This window comes from Metopolophium dirhodum, chromosome 1 (genome assembly GCF_019925205.1).
Source record: "Metopolophium dirhodum isolate CAU chromosome 1, ASM1992520v1, whole genome shotgun sequence".
Taxonomy (NCBI): Eukaryota; Metazoa; Arthropoda; class Insecta; order Hemiptera; family Aphididae; genus Metopolophium; species Metopolophium dirhodum.
In genome coordinates this window covers 30,923,407-30,938,930 of record NC_083560.1, presented here as the reverse complement: position 1 = coordinate 30,938,930, position 15,524 = coordinate 30,923,407, and the positions used below count along the sequence as shown (strand labels likewise).

At 25.9% G+C, this 15,524-nt stretch overlaps 1 protein-coding gene across 1 annotated transcript; it reads left to right on the top strand.

Moving 5' to 3' along the window:
• Window positions 1-5,320: 5,320 nt before the first annotated feature.
• LOC132936848 (E3 ubiquitin-protein ligase RNF185-like) lies at window positions 5,321-9,059 on the top strand. The gene is made up of 5 exons (XM_061003636.1): window positions 5,321-5,475; window positions 8,051-8,182; window positions 8,683-8,734; window positions 8,800-8,890; window positions 8,962-9,059. The coding sequence occupies exons 1-5, from the start codon at window positions 5,321-5,323 to the stop codon at window positions 9,057-9,059; spliced, it is 528 nt and encodes a 175-aa protein (XP_060859619.1).
• Window positions 9,060-15,524: the final 6,465 nt, after the last annotated feature.

Here is a 15,524-nt window from a genome sequence, read left to right as displayed (position 1 = left end):
GTGTATAACTTTTAAATTTATGTCCGTCAGTGACGGGCACTGGACGATCGGGATACTAGGAAATTTCCCGGCGGGGCCTCTGTTTGGATAAAATATATATTTATTAATATTATTATTGAGAAATTTAATTTAAATAATATTATCTAATAAGTATGTACTATTATTAATGGGGCTGGAATGTAATCCATTCTAAGGAGTAAAAACTAGGAATTTTATATTTCAGTTTATATGGCCGGGTCTTGTGACTGTGTTGAAAGTAAATGAACATTAGTGTGTGTAATGCGTAATACTGATAACGTTGTAAAGGGGCATCATAGTGACCGGGGATATTTAACAAATTTATAATAGTTATTTTATTTTGTTTTATATCAATTAATTAAAATATTTAAAAATTTGTAAGAAAATTTGTGTTTACAAAAAAAAGTATATACATATATATTATATAATTATATAAAGGGCTGTTATTATACCGAGGGCCTCTAAAATTATGATTTTCCCGGGCTGTTTTTTTCTCCCAGTCCGCCACTGAGTTGTCCGTCGTCACGGTTTGGCGTAGAAATAATGCTTTCATTTTCATATTTATTTTGACTTTGATAGTATGATGGTAGTTATTAAGATAGAAAACCAGATCTAGTATGGGGTTAACGTAAAATGTTAATATTGCATGTCATAGGTATATAGAATATTGGTATCTTGTACTTTTAGTCGCAGTACTGTAATGATATGCTCACACACAGGGGCGGATTGGGAATACATTTTGGTGCGGGAAAATGGTAAATAGATTGGCGCACGGTCATTGTTAACAATGTTGAGTTACGGTCAAATCCATGCAATTTTTAGGTTTCAATCACAAAAATTTGTTTACTTTCATAAAATAACTAATATGCTATAGGTATATAAAATTATACATATAAACAGGACATATACATCGACAGGAGTTGTTTTTATACTTATCTTATTTCTACGTTATTACAGTACCTACAAATATGTCACCTACAAATAATAGTCACAGTTTTTATTTATGAGGATTTAAAGTTCAAATCTTGACAAAATATGGAAAAATGACAAAAATTAGCAAATTATTGAGTTGAGAATTCATAAAAATTTTTCTTTTTAAATCTAAGATTTGAAAATGTAATACAAGATTCCTCATAAAATTCATATTTTTACAACATAATATGATATTCACTCGATTTCTCAAGTAACGATTTTCTTATTTTGTTGTAATTAAAAAATGAATGACTGTAGATACTTGAAAATTTCACTGAATGTTTATATTTTCATTTTCTATACACGATAAAATTTATAAAATAATATGACTCATTTTGAGCTGTTTACGGATATAGTCAGTTTTCAATTTTTTTTTAGTTTTTTTTTTCTATAAATATCAATAAAATATTATTTGTAGTGTAAAAAAGCGTGAAAATTTAATGCAAGGCTCCTGATATAATGTTACAATATCAGTTCAAAAATATTAAAAATACATAGTTACAAATTTATTTTATAAGCATTTAAGGTTTGAATTTAATAATTATTTTGTAGTTGAAAATTTATAAAATGTTCAACATTTATAGCTAAGGATTGAATATTTAAGACAAGGTTCCACGTAAATAGGTTATATATAAATTATTACTTTACTCACAATAATATCATCAAATATACCTAATATAATATCGTTGACCGTTTTCGCTCAGAATCATTTTTCTTATACAATGATATTATATCATTGAATTCAAATTTAACACCATCAGTATGATAAATAGAACCGAAGGGTAGTCGAGGACAACACTGAATTTCAATGTTGGATATAAATAATATAAATGCTAACGAGTTAAAGAGATAAAAAGTCAAAGTTAAGTTAATTTACACCTTTAACTTAAATATTAGAATTTAATTTTTATTAACTTGACTTTTAACTTGATTTATATTAACTTTAAGGACAATGAGTTATTTACAATCAAATGCAAGTCACGTATAACTATAAATATAAGATAAATTATAATACATTATTATTGATAGTACCTATAATTGGAAACTCAAAATTTAATTTCTTAAATTCAATTCTTATTACCATTTACCACGTAAGTACGTATACTATACCTATCTACGATATATTACGATACGACGAATAACTCGCGAAACGTAGTCGGAGACCGCTTAAATTAAAATAGGTAGCTAAGTAGGTAACAATATTAATAAAAATAAGAAAAATAATATTATTTACCCGCACTCACACGTTTTCGATGGATGATTCCGTGATGGCGAATATTTTATGCCCCTGGGGTTATCAATTATTCAGATTACAAACAGAATTTTATGTTATATATATTATGCATATAGGTAATCGAAATTTATTATTATGAATTATGATTATTATTACCATCGTACAGGTACACTTCACCCACTTACAGTATATAATGTAATACCTAATAGTTCATAATAATTAAATATGTCCATATGGAAAATATATATTAATAATACCAATACTGGTAACATCTTTTTTTGAATAATAAATAGTAATACCATTTTATAACACTGTTAATATTAAAGGGGAAATAGTTTAAAATTATTCAGGTGCCTGAATACATTGAAAATTACGTTACAATATAAACAATATAACAATTAATAAAAATAACATTTAATAGCTGTAAATAAATAAATAGCTATTTGAAAATATTACCATGTATGAAAAAAGGGTCATCTTAACGTTTGGTGAAAACTTCCTGTTTAGGGTTATTCATTTTTGAATTACGACAAATTTGAATTACAACTGCTTCACTGTGCATTATACGTGGTCCGTCACCGGCCGCGCACCAGAGTAGTCTTTTTAACGTTCGAATTACTACAAACACGTCTCACACTCATTTTTTTTATGATTATCAGCTCAATATTCTTTTCACTAGCATAATGAAAAATGTATTTTACGGTAGAATCTTTAGTATTTTAACAACTCATGAGGAACTTAGTATAAGGTTTTCAAACTCTTTGAGACAGGAATAAATGTTTTATACATCTATAGAGGAAAAAATATAGAACCTATAAGAATTTATAAAATAAAACGTTTGGAGAAAATTCTGAGTATGTACCTATAGTAAGTTATTTACTTTTGAATTACAATAAAAGAACAAAAAAAATCGTTCGATGAGAAATCGTTGTATAAATCCAATATTGTAAAAATATGAACTTCAAACGTTCATAAAAATGTATTTTGTAAAAGATAGAAAAACTTATAATGAATATTGTATTCAATTTTCAAATGTTAAAAATAATAATATTTTTTCTATTGACGCGTAAATAGTGTTGCCTTATCGGAGTTTTTAAGGAGCACATCTATACGACTATACCGCAGACTTTATGATCAAATGTTGTTGTCGTTTATATCGTATAGTAACTCACCGTGTAAGTGCTGTTCATTTTTACATAAAAATGTGTGGTTTTATAAGAACATGATAATGAACATTCATATTTTAATAACATTTCTTGTATATTATTTTTATTAATATTTTTATTGACTAAAACTACTATTATTATTATTCATATATGTTTTACCTAATACTAAAATATGTACCAAATTATATTTTGCAGTATTTTAAATGTATACATTGTGATTTTTATTTGTATTAATATTATTATTGACTAAAACTCTGTTGTAAAATATACTATAAATTTTAGTAAAAATTATTTCATTATTAATAGTTAATATTCAATAGGTATACATATCACAGAATAGAATAATATTATAATTTTAAGTTGGCTCTTATCAGTGACTAAATGGTATGTGCATAATAACGCAATTGCGTAATGCGCATGCGCACAATGAGCGGTGCATTCCTTAGTTTTTACGGCCGAGTCCGTGATATTCTTATATATCTCAGTGAGAGAGAAAGACGATGTGGGTTTTTTCATATGATAAATAACAATGACAATTTAAAGAAAATAATATGTGTTAAATTCCTAATAATTTAAATAACATATAGGTACATAAAATACAATATACAGTCATATAATGTAATATTAACATGTATATTATATTATTTATGAAGTATAACGTTAAAAAAATGCAAAAAAAGTCGAATTATGGGCGGCTGTGTTCAAGAATGCGGCATCGTCGGTAGCCGCCCTAAGAGCGTTATGACGGATTCGAACTAGAATCTACCTAACATCCTACGTTTAGGGAACCTACGCCTAAACCTATCGAGCCACGATTTGTAATGCGATTTGGTTCAAAACTTCAACACTTAAGCTGTGTGTCCACGGAGCGACGTAAACCAATATATTCGATATACATCGATGTAATCGTAAATAATTCTATGTATCTACACACTGTTTAAACTTTAATTGTATTTTATTCACTTATCTGAACGTTAGTATTATTATTACATTATTATGTATGTTTGAATAATACATTTGTTTGTGTTAAATAATACATTTAATTGTGTTTACGTTAAGCAATATACCAGCTACGTTATTTAAGGAACAAACAATATGTCTACAATCACATAATGAAATATTTCTCGAATCAAAAACTAAACAAAAAAAACAGTATATATCAATTGTGCACTTGTGCGTTGGAACAAAGACCGACTGACATTTCGTGAACGCGAATTTTTAAGTGTACAAACCGAATTGGCGTACAAACAACATATCCACGGGTTTCAAAATAAATAAACTTAACAAATAGAGCACAAACAGCAATTTAAAAGACGAAACGAATCGAGAAACACGAAAAAATCAATAATAATGACCTACGCTGGCGGCTATGGACCGATATCGCGTACAAACCACGCGGCTTTTAAAACAAACGAACTATATGTGAAATGAGAAAATGTCGTAAAGGCGAAAAACGGCGTAAAAAGCATAACATTTTTCGAAAAGGTTTTAAAACCGACCGCCGCGGCGAAGGTACACGATTGGTCGCACTATAGGGAATCGACGGGATTGGTCCGGCGGACTGGGGAAACCGAGCGGTGTTTAATTTTTTTCCACCATAAGATCCTCCATGAATTCCCTATAGAACAGCTGTTATTCTTGTGATTTTATAGTATTAGAAGAAGAAGATATACAATATACTCACACATTCTTCTACCCATAACTGGTAAGTCTTAAAAAACAAAATTAATACCATATTATTCTTTGTTGTTCATGTGGTACATGATTTACATATTAGTGGTTTAGGTTAATATAGAAAATAATCGAAACCATAGTTATAATGTTGACAATGCTGTTTACACCAATTAATATGAAATAAAACTTGGGCCTGTTGTTACAATATTATTATATTTTTATATTTAGTGTCTGTTTTTGAACATTTTAGAACGCGATGGCTACCACAAACAACGAGTCAGATTCTCCGCAAAAGAACACAGGTAATGAAGAAAATGCTGGCAAAGATGATGAGAATAGCATGTTTGAATGTAACATATGCTTGGAAAATGCAACAGACGCGGTTGTCAGTTTTTGTGGCCATTTATATTGGTTAGTACCATTGCTAAAATAAAATTATAGTGACATGTACATTTGTTAGCTTATATGTATTTGTATGTTGCGTATTTATTTAAACATTTTATTTTTAATATTTATTGAGGAAATAATACTACTAAAATCTTAAATCATTATCAGCAATTTAAGGCGTGGATTTTCAAGTAAAAATATATTTGTTATTTTTGTAAAAATATGCAAGGCTGGGCAAGTTAATGATTTTTTTTAACTCAGTTAAGTTAAGTTAATATGCACCAATAACAATAAGTTAAAAGTTAAAAGTTAATTTAATTTTAGGTTAACTCAGTTAAGTTAAAAGTTAATACACATTTTTTTTAAACTTTTTATTAAGTTAAAAAAAAGTTAATTTTTTTTTACGCATATTTTATTTTCTTACAAACCCTGAAACCCAAAACTAATTTTTGGACTGTGACTAGAAAAAATGTTTATACTCTATACAGTATATTATGGAACTTCATTGAAGTTTTCATTTCTAAAAAAAGAACAGTAGTTACCTTACCTATATATTATAATAAGTAGTAAATAAATACCTAAAAATAATGAATTAATATTATTTAATCAAGCCTTGAAAACAGATACTATTTGTGTGTGTGGGTTTGAAATGGAATATTACTGTGTTTAATAAATAATCACTAAATATTTTATTAAATAGATAGGTACTAGGTATTACATACTTAGTAAAATACTAAAATATAACATATAATTTAAAGTAAAAGATAATAAATAAGTTGAAATAGTTGGATAATTATATAATATTTTATTATTTCAGCATACACATTTTAGTCATATAGATATAGTTATTATATTTTATATAGTATATTATATTTTAATAAATTATAAACGTGCATACTGCATACTGTTTGTGTCATTCGTGTATAACCAAAAGTTCACAACTGAACAATGATAAAATTTCAGGACCACATCACACAAAATCATAATATCGATAATTGGTTTTTGTTTATTTTTAGGCTTGTTGGATTTATATTTTTTTCCCGAAATGGCGACTTTGGTTATCGATAACAATAATATACCCATAAGGGTATAGCCATAAATCATAATGCCATAGAGTCATAATGGGACTATATTATTATGTCTATATTTTTATTGTTACTTGATATAATTAATTTAATAATAATATAAAACCTTTTATTATAAAATATTTTCTGATGTATCACTATACAGGGTGTTTCTTTAGAGTACAGAGTGATTGGAAAAATATAAAATTTTTAAAAATTAACTTAACTTATTCTGTAAAATGAAAATCAACTCGTTGATTTCACGTTAATTAAAAAAAGAATTTAATAAGTTAATAGTTAAGTTAATGAATATCCAAAAGTAACTAGTTAAGTTAAAAAGTTAAGATAAAATTAACTTTTTCACTTAACTTTAACTTTTTAACTCGTTAATGCCCAGGCTTGAAAATATGTATTAACAATACATGAAATATTTAACAAAATGTTTTTAAACGATTAATCAATAATCATATAATAAAAAAAATACTGTATAGAAAAACAAACTAACCAACTAGAACAACTAGTCACTAAATCAGTGTTTCCCAACATTCTTTTCCATCGCGACACATTATTATGAGTTATTATAAGTTGTGGCACACTTTAGAATATTATCTATTTAGCAAAAATATGTACTGTGATACACATATGTAAATATGCAGATATCATGGCACCTTTAAAATTTCATGACACAACCTTTAAAAAATACTGCACTAGAGCAATAGTTTGTACCTATATTAAGCAATATAGTAATATCAAAAATAGTTAACTTAGTTTATCTTATTCATTACCACGTTTTTTATCATAATATACGACATTAAACATATTTCCCATAGAATAATGATTATTGTATAGGTTTGTGAATAGTTCAATAAAAAATACAAAATATTTAGGTAGGAAATTATTGGTAAAATGTTAAAGAAAATGCTTTTAATTAAAAATTGTGAACATATGTAAAAACGAATACATATTATTTTATTTAGAGTCTTATGAACTAAGCTCATTTATAATTTGCATTCAATAAAATAATCTATTCATAACATAAATTGTTTTAAAAATAGTAATTGATATTTGGTTACCTGATCTAATACATGTTAAGTTTTCATATAACTATAAAACATTTAATTTGGTTTTCATAAAATCGATATTTAATATATATTTTTTATTTATAAACTAAGATAACATAAAATGACATAAACTAAAATATCAAAAGTAAATAAAGGATAAAGTACATTCTCCTAATAATATGCTTCCTAAATATTAAGAAAATAAAATAAATATTGCATTGATATTTGGGTGGTTGATTAATTAATATTAGGTATACCTAATGACAGTTGAATCGCGATAACTCGAAGTCAAAAGGAGATAAAAAATTGCTTTAAGTTAACTAACTCAAATATAACCTCGAGGATAATAACAAAATATTTATTTTCGAGTTATTGCGACGACTGTATTAGAAATTACTAAGTACTATTGTTCAATGATTTAATACAATTTTAGCAATATTATTTAGTCCAATCCTAAAACATTTTATGTTATAGCTGGCCATGCTTGCATCGATGGTTAAAAACTCAAAGAGGTAATAAAGTATGCGCTGTATGTAAATCGGGTATCTCTAAAGCTAAAGTAATACCAATTTATGGACGTGGAAATTGCAAACAAGAAGATTCTAGGTAAATTGAAATGCATTTTCTTCAAAAATTTTAATTAATATTTGTTATTCATACTTCATATTGTTTATTTTATAAGAATGTATTAATATATATAATGAATAAATTGCAATATTAGGTAAGTTCCTTGAGTTTTCAAAAGATAAGCAACATTTTTACTTTCATATAATAAAAACAATAGTTCAGAGGTAAAAATAATAGGTACCTATAGGTATTTCTTATATTATTATTTAAAATAATAAATTAATTATTTATCCTCAATACTGAAACAGTAACACATTGTTATGTTTTAGAAATAAATTATTAAAAATAATTTCTGTTAGAGTTTTAATACATTTTAATAAATTAATACTCACAATTTGTTGTGATTGTATTAACTATTAAATATGAATATTTACATGAAATAGTCGTCTTAATTTCAACATGTTACTACTAGATACTCCATTTTGAAAATAATACTTATGAATTCAATGTTTACTATTAAATATATTTTTATGTTAAAGAAATGACGTGCCACCTAGGCCTGCTGGTCAAAACACTGAACCGGATGCTACTGTAAGTCATTAATATAAAATTTTTTATTTCTCATGTTCATGTGGAACCGGTTTTAATTCTTTCAGGGTTTCCTCGATTTTACCTCGCCGTTTGGAATAGGAGCATTTCTTTTTAGATTCGTAACATCGTTTAATTTCACTGATCCTCCACTTGGAAGTAAGTAAATAACAGTTACATTCTTTAGTTCTTAATTTCAATAATGGATTAATTTTGATAAATTTAATTAGTTCCAGTTGGTAGTCAACTACAACATGATGATCAATACTTATCAAAACTTTTCTTATTGATTGCAGTTATATTTTTAATTTGGCTATTTTTGGCATGATTTATTCGTAAAGTACATTATTTTTTATTATTATTATTATTATTATTTCATCAAGAATATTCTCAAAACCATCAATATATTAAACAGTTCTGTCTTTTGAATTTTAAACTATAATAAATCTGTAAAAATTAATTTGTATATTGTATTATGTTATAATTATTGAAACATTTATTTTAAATGTCACAAATTAATTGTGTGCTTATGAATATTGTATTATTAATAGTTATGGTTTATTTATGATATTATGGTTTTGTTTTGACTTAATTAAAATAAAATATTTTTTTTATGATTTGCGATGTTCAACCATTATTTGTGTTTATTATTATTATTATTGTGTTCATCCCATCCATTATCTATACTAAAAAACCGAAATATAAATCTTTGTTACGGTCAAGCCTTATTTTTTTTTTGTTGTGTTTGTAATTGTCAAGACAAGGTTCTTATGAAAGAAAAGTTTTGGAAAATCCACCGGAAAAGTAGGAAGTCTCGAAGCCAAAAATGCAAAAGTGACGCCATTTGTCCAGGATAAAAATAAAAATATTAGTAATATCATTGATTATAAATAGATCGCGAAATATCGAGGAAAATGGATGTAGCCGTTCAGAAGCGCTGTTGTCACCCATAAGAAACTATTCAGCTTCTCCTTAAAGCAATTTACCTTTTGGAAGATATTGGTTCAATTGTCAATGTTGTAGTTTCTGATGGAGCAACGACTAACAGAAAACTTTGGGCTGAACTTGGAGTTAGTGGTAGGAAAGGTAAAATAAAAAACTATTTCGACCATCCTTCAAAAAACAGCAAAAAGGTGTACATATTTTCTTATGCACCTTATCTTATAAAAAATGTCAGAAACTGATTGTACAACAAAAAAAGTTAAATAGTAAGTAATACTAACCAAAACTACGTTCATTAATATTTATTTATACTTTTAAAATAATTCAGATAATTGCGTAAACATGTAGTAACCCTTTAAAAACATTATACTAAATAACATCGATTCTCAAAATTAAAATTCTATTGAGTTATTTCAATACCTTCAAATAGTTAAGATAACTACTATATTTAGATAAACGTTACATTTTACTTTCATTTTACATTGACTGACAAATGCATTTGACTTCAATTTTAATGGTTAAGAACATAGTAAATAGTTAAAACAACTATCCCGTTTCTATGTGTGTGGAGGAACCACTACGGTTCCATTTTGTGAAATAAATTTAAACGTTGTCTATTTTGTGAAACGCACAATAATGATCCTGTATTTATACTACGGCCGTGTATGTAAACTCGTCTGCAAGGAGATGAAGACCATGATATAACTACATTGGATCAAAATCATACCTGTTTTTCATTAATTTAACATGTTTAGACTTTTAACTTAACTAAAGTACCTAAGTTAATTGTGTTCATTCATCCAACTTTCAACCTTTTCTGATATAGGTATATATAAATATATATAATATTATGTACTTACGATGTCATCGATCAATCAGTTCAATCCATCGTAAAGAATAATTCAAAAATTCTTATTAAAACCTATAAAATATTAAATACTGTTTAAAATAAAAACATTTTTTTATATTGTTGCTCAAGTTAAACAAGGTTATGAAATATTAATTTGGGAAGTTACTAAATATCAAACCAAAAACCAGAAACCTACATAATATCTCTTTAAATCTTAAAAAGTATGAGGAATGTAGAAAAAAAGTTTTTAAATACTTAGCTTTATTAAATTTATAAATCATTATTTGCTCAATACATTTAATAATTTGTTATGAAAAGATATGAATGCCAAAGAATAAAATAAATAGAAAAATAATAATTGCTATTAATATTTAAAAAAAATTTTCTTTAATTTCAAAACTAAAAAGATTAAATTTTCAAAAATCTAATGAGCTGTGACTACCTATCTAAGTAATAGAATAATAATATGTACATAATCATAATATGTTATATGCGCCACTTAAATATAAATATAATTTTTAATAATATTGTAATAATAACATTAATGCATGTTGTCGTGGATCAGTTATCTGCAGAATTGCCCACGACAACGAATGGGAAATTGAAATATATTTTTAATTTACGATACATCAAAAGTTTAACAGCATTATTGAGTACAGGGGCAAAAACGATTAATGAATTTCTTATTCAGTGTTCGAACAGTACCGATAGGTTTTTAACAATGGAATTAAATTGGCACGAACAAATTGAAAGCATGTTGTGTATACAATTATTGTTTCAAATGTACAAATATATTGGTTAAGATAAATCTATTTACATAAAATAAATACCAAAAAGGGTACTTACGTTTATAAAATAAAGTTTTTTTATTTTACATTTTATAATGATTGTATATGGCAATTAGAGCGCCAATGTTGCCCATTATGCAACAGCAAAATTTCACGAATAATGCATACCTACCTATATAATATTATTATCATAATATTAAATTGTAATTTGAACCAATACTAGGATATGAAAAACTTAATTGTGTCATTGCTTATAACTTATTACACTTAGCCCTTAGGTCGTCAATTAGAATTTATATCAATAAGTAAGTTTGCTGAAATATAAGAAACATATGAGAAAAATAGACTTGACTTTTGAGAAACTTTATAGAATGTTTAAATTATTTTTACATTCATATAATTATACAATAACTCAGTTGGATGTTTACGGCCATTACAAACTACAATATAGTTACAACATAATAAGGGTATCACTACATTTTTAGAAATAGGTAAACTACTACTTTATGGGAATATGTTGGTTATAACCTACCTGGAAGTTAAATTTTCATTTTAACACAGTTAATTTTATGTCAAAAATATGTATTTATTTAATATTTATGTAATATGTATAGTAATTAACTTAAAATAATATGTAAATATGAAGTTTATAAATGTAAATAAATAATATAATTAACTATTTACGATTGGTTAGTAAAAAAAATTATAGTTTTAAAAGTAGAATTTTATTCACTATTATACATTTTGTCAAAATTCCAATCTTAAATGCTTTTTAAAAAAAAATTGGGTTTATGTATTTTTAATATTTTTCAACTAAGGTTCACCGGTGTCAAAGCAATAACGTCACCAGTAACTTCTTACTATGATAAGTTTAAAAATAATGTTGATTTTCGCCTGCGTCCATAGGAGACTCCACTTGCGGATTATTTTCTTGATTCTTAGATGGTTCCTGTTTCATGACTTTGGTTGTAACCGAACGAGAATCTTCCGTTTCCTTTCTTAAAAATAAAATAAAACAATTAAGACATGAAGATTTGTTAAAATTTTAAATTTTAAATTTACTTCATTTGAGGTGGATGGAGTTAGATGATTATAGTGTTTCTGAATGTGATCACGGCAATTAATTTGACTATCAAAGGTTAGAATCTAAAATCTAAGTGTTTAAAACCTTTTTTTTCTACATTCCACATACTCTTTAAGATTTAAACAGATATGTAGGTATTTCAGGTTTATGGTTTGATATTGAGCAACTTAAAAAATTAATATTTCCTCACCTTGTTTAGCTTGAGCAACAATAAAAAAACTTGTTTTTTATTTTAAATAGTATTTAATATTTTACAGGTTTTAATAAGGATTTGTGGATCATTCCTTATGATGGATTGAACTGATTGGTCAAAGACTAAATTATTTAGTCAAAAACCTTTTATTTGTTTTTTATGAAATTTTAAATTAAGATCATACTTAAATATTATCTATATTATCTAAACAATTTTTAGATTGAAATAACTCATTCAACATTGTCCACAAATTTGGGTACATCACCTGAAATGTTTATTTCAGTGTTGAGTGAAAGATTTCTACATTGTTGTTTGTGCAACATAGTTGACCTTCTGTCAATCTGAGCTTCAGGATATACATCAAGAAAACCATTACAGAGGGCTGATTCAAAAAATCGATCATAATGATCAAAGGCTTAACTTCAGGAAATTTAATTTTGAACCATTCCATAACTTTCCTATAGGAAGCCTCAATTTTTGATTCCATAAGCACAATGTATATATGTATGGACTAAAAATATTTAATATTTTTTAACTGCTATTGTAACATTATATCAGGAGCCTTGCATTAAATTTTTACGCTTTTTTACCCAACAAATAAAATTTTATTGATATTTATATAAAAAAAAAAAACTAAAAAAATTGAAAATAACTGTAAATAACTCATTGTCCTTAAAGTTAATATAAATCAAGTTAAAAGTCAAATTAATAAAATTAAATGAAATGATTTAAGTTGAAGGTTTAAATTAACTTAACTTTGACTTTTTATCTCTTTAACTCGTTAGTATTTATATTATTTATATCCAACATTGAAATTCAGTGTTGTCCTAGACTACCCTTCGGTTCTATTTATCATACTTTCAAACAATTTACAAATAAAAAAAGTGGGTAAGTGGATATCCTGCTGTTCAGTAGGTTTCAAGTGGTGCACTGTAATGGATGGTGTTAAAATTTGAATTCAATGATATAATATTATTGTATAAGAAAAATGATTCTGAGCGAAAAAGGTCAGTCAGCCTATGATATTACTAAGTATATTTGATGTTATTAAGGCGAATAAAGTAATTTATAAATAACCTATTTACGTGGAGCCTTGTTTTAAATATTCAATCCTTAGCTATAAAAGTTGAACATTTTATAAATTATTAATTACAAAATAATTATTAAATTATAAATTTGATAAATTTTGTCAAAATTTGAACTTTAAATGCATATAAAAAAAAATTGTGCCTATGTATTTTTAATATTTTTCAACTGCTATTAGACCGATATATCACGAACCTTATATTACATTTTCACGCATTTTTACCTAACAAATAAAATTTTATTGATATTTATGGAAAAAAAAAAACTAAAAAAATTGAAAACTAACTATGTCCGTAAACAGATCAAAATGAGTCAAATTATTTTATAAATTTTATCGTGTATAGAAAATGCAAATATAAACATTCAGTGAAATTTTCAAGTATCTACAGTCATTCGTTTTTTAATAACAACAATATAAGAAAATCGTTACATGAGAAATCGAGTGAATATTAAATGTTGTAAAAATATGAATTTTATGAGCAATCTTGTATTACATTTTCAAATATTAGATTTAAAAAGAAAATTTTTTATGAATTCTCAACTCAAAGTAATTTGCTGATTTTTGTGATTTTTCAGTATTTTTTCAAAATTTGAACTTTAAATGCTTATAAATAAAAACTGTGCCTAAGGATTTTGAATATTTTTCAAATATCATTGTAACAATATAGTAGGAGCCTTGTATTAAATTTTCAAGTTTTTTTTTACACAACAAATAAGGTTTTATTGACGTCCATAGAAAAAAATACTAATAAAATTAGAAACTGAAAATGTTCTTAAACAGTTCAAAACAAATCAAAATATTTTTAAAATTTTGTAGTGTATATAAAATGCAAATATAAACAACCAGTGAAAATTTCATGTATATACGTTAATTTGTTACACTAAAATCCAAAATCGATTTTCTCGAAAACAGATTTTGCGTTTGTTTTTCACGGCGCTTTTGAAAACTACTGCAGGAAATCTTTACTTTTAACCCCCCATAGTACCAACTAGATTCACTTTCCTATCAGAAAAGATACTGTTGAAGAAAATTTAAGCATTTGTACTGTCCTAAAAGGTGATGGCAGACACAAGAATAAAAAAATTAAAAAAATGTTCCACTCAGAATCTAAAATATTTATAAGTAGAATATGTAATTTTATTATTACAGGAAAAGTAAAGAAAGGTGTCGCTTTTGATACGAGTCTGATCAAATTTGAGATTCGATCAATGATACATAAGTAAACATTGCAACGGTGTGTTTAGAAAAACGAGTCGGTAAGCAAGCCGCTGAAGTGGTTTTGAAACATTTTTTGATTATATTCAATTAGAATTCAAAGACTTATGTTATAGGTTTTTTCCAACTAATGAGCTTATACCAAAATAACAAATTGTAATTAATATTTCTTCAAACGACCATAGTATATTCAACAATAAAGTTCTCAAAACACATGGATATCATTATCCAAATTAAACATTAAAAGTTGCTTGAGAGAAAATTAGTTAATAACTACTAGTCATCATTAAACCCATACATAGCGCTATCCCATAATTATAATTACAAATTTGGCAATTCAGTAATGATTGTCATATGCTTAACATTAAAACATTTAAGTTATGTAGTTTATCTGTCTGAAGCATACTATTAAAATAAAAAAACATCAAACAATTCTCATAATGTCACCAAAATATTGACATTCATATTGAATGAAACATTTGATTATATTCAATAAGGATTCAAACAGCTATGTTTTAGGTTGCTAACAAATAAGCGTATGCCAAAATAACAAATACAATATAGTCTTAAAAGACCATAGTATGTTCAACAATAAAGTTCTCAAAATATACGGATATCGTTATCTAAATTGAAC

What these genes read in the sequence shown, in the direction of transcription:
- LOC132936848 (XM_061003636.1), top strand. Translation starts at nt 5,321, where the DNA reads ATGGCTACCACAAACAACGAGTCAGATTCTCCGCAAAAGAACACAGGT. An exon ending in TTTTGTGGCCATTTATATTG is followed by an intron (nt 5,476 to 8,050) that starts GTTAGTACCATT and finishes TTTATGTTATAG; the next exon opens with CTGGCCATGCTTGCATCGAT. An exon ending in ACACTGAACCGGATGCTACT is followed by an intron (nt 8,735 to 8,799) that starts GTAAGTCATTAA and finishes TAATTCTTTCAG; the next exon opens with GGTTTCCTCGATTTTACCTC.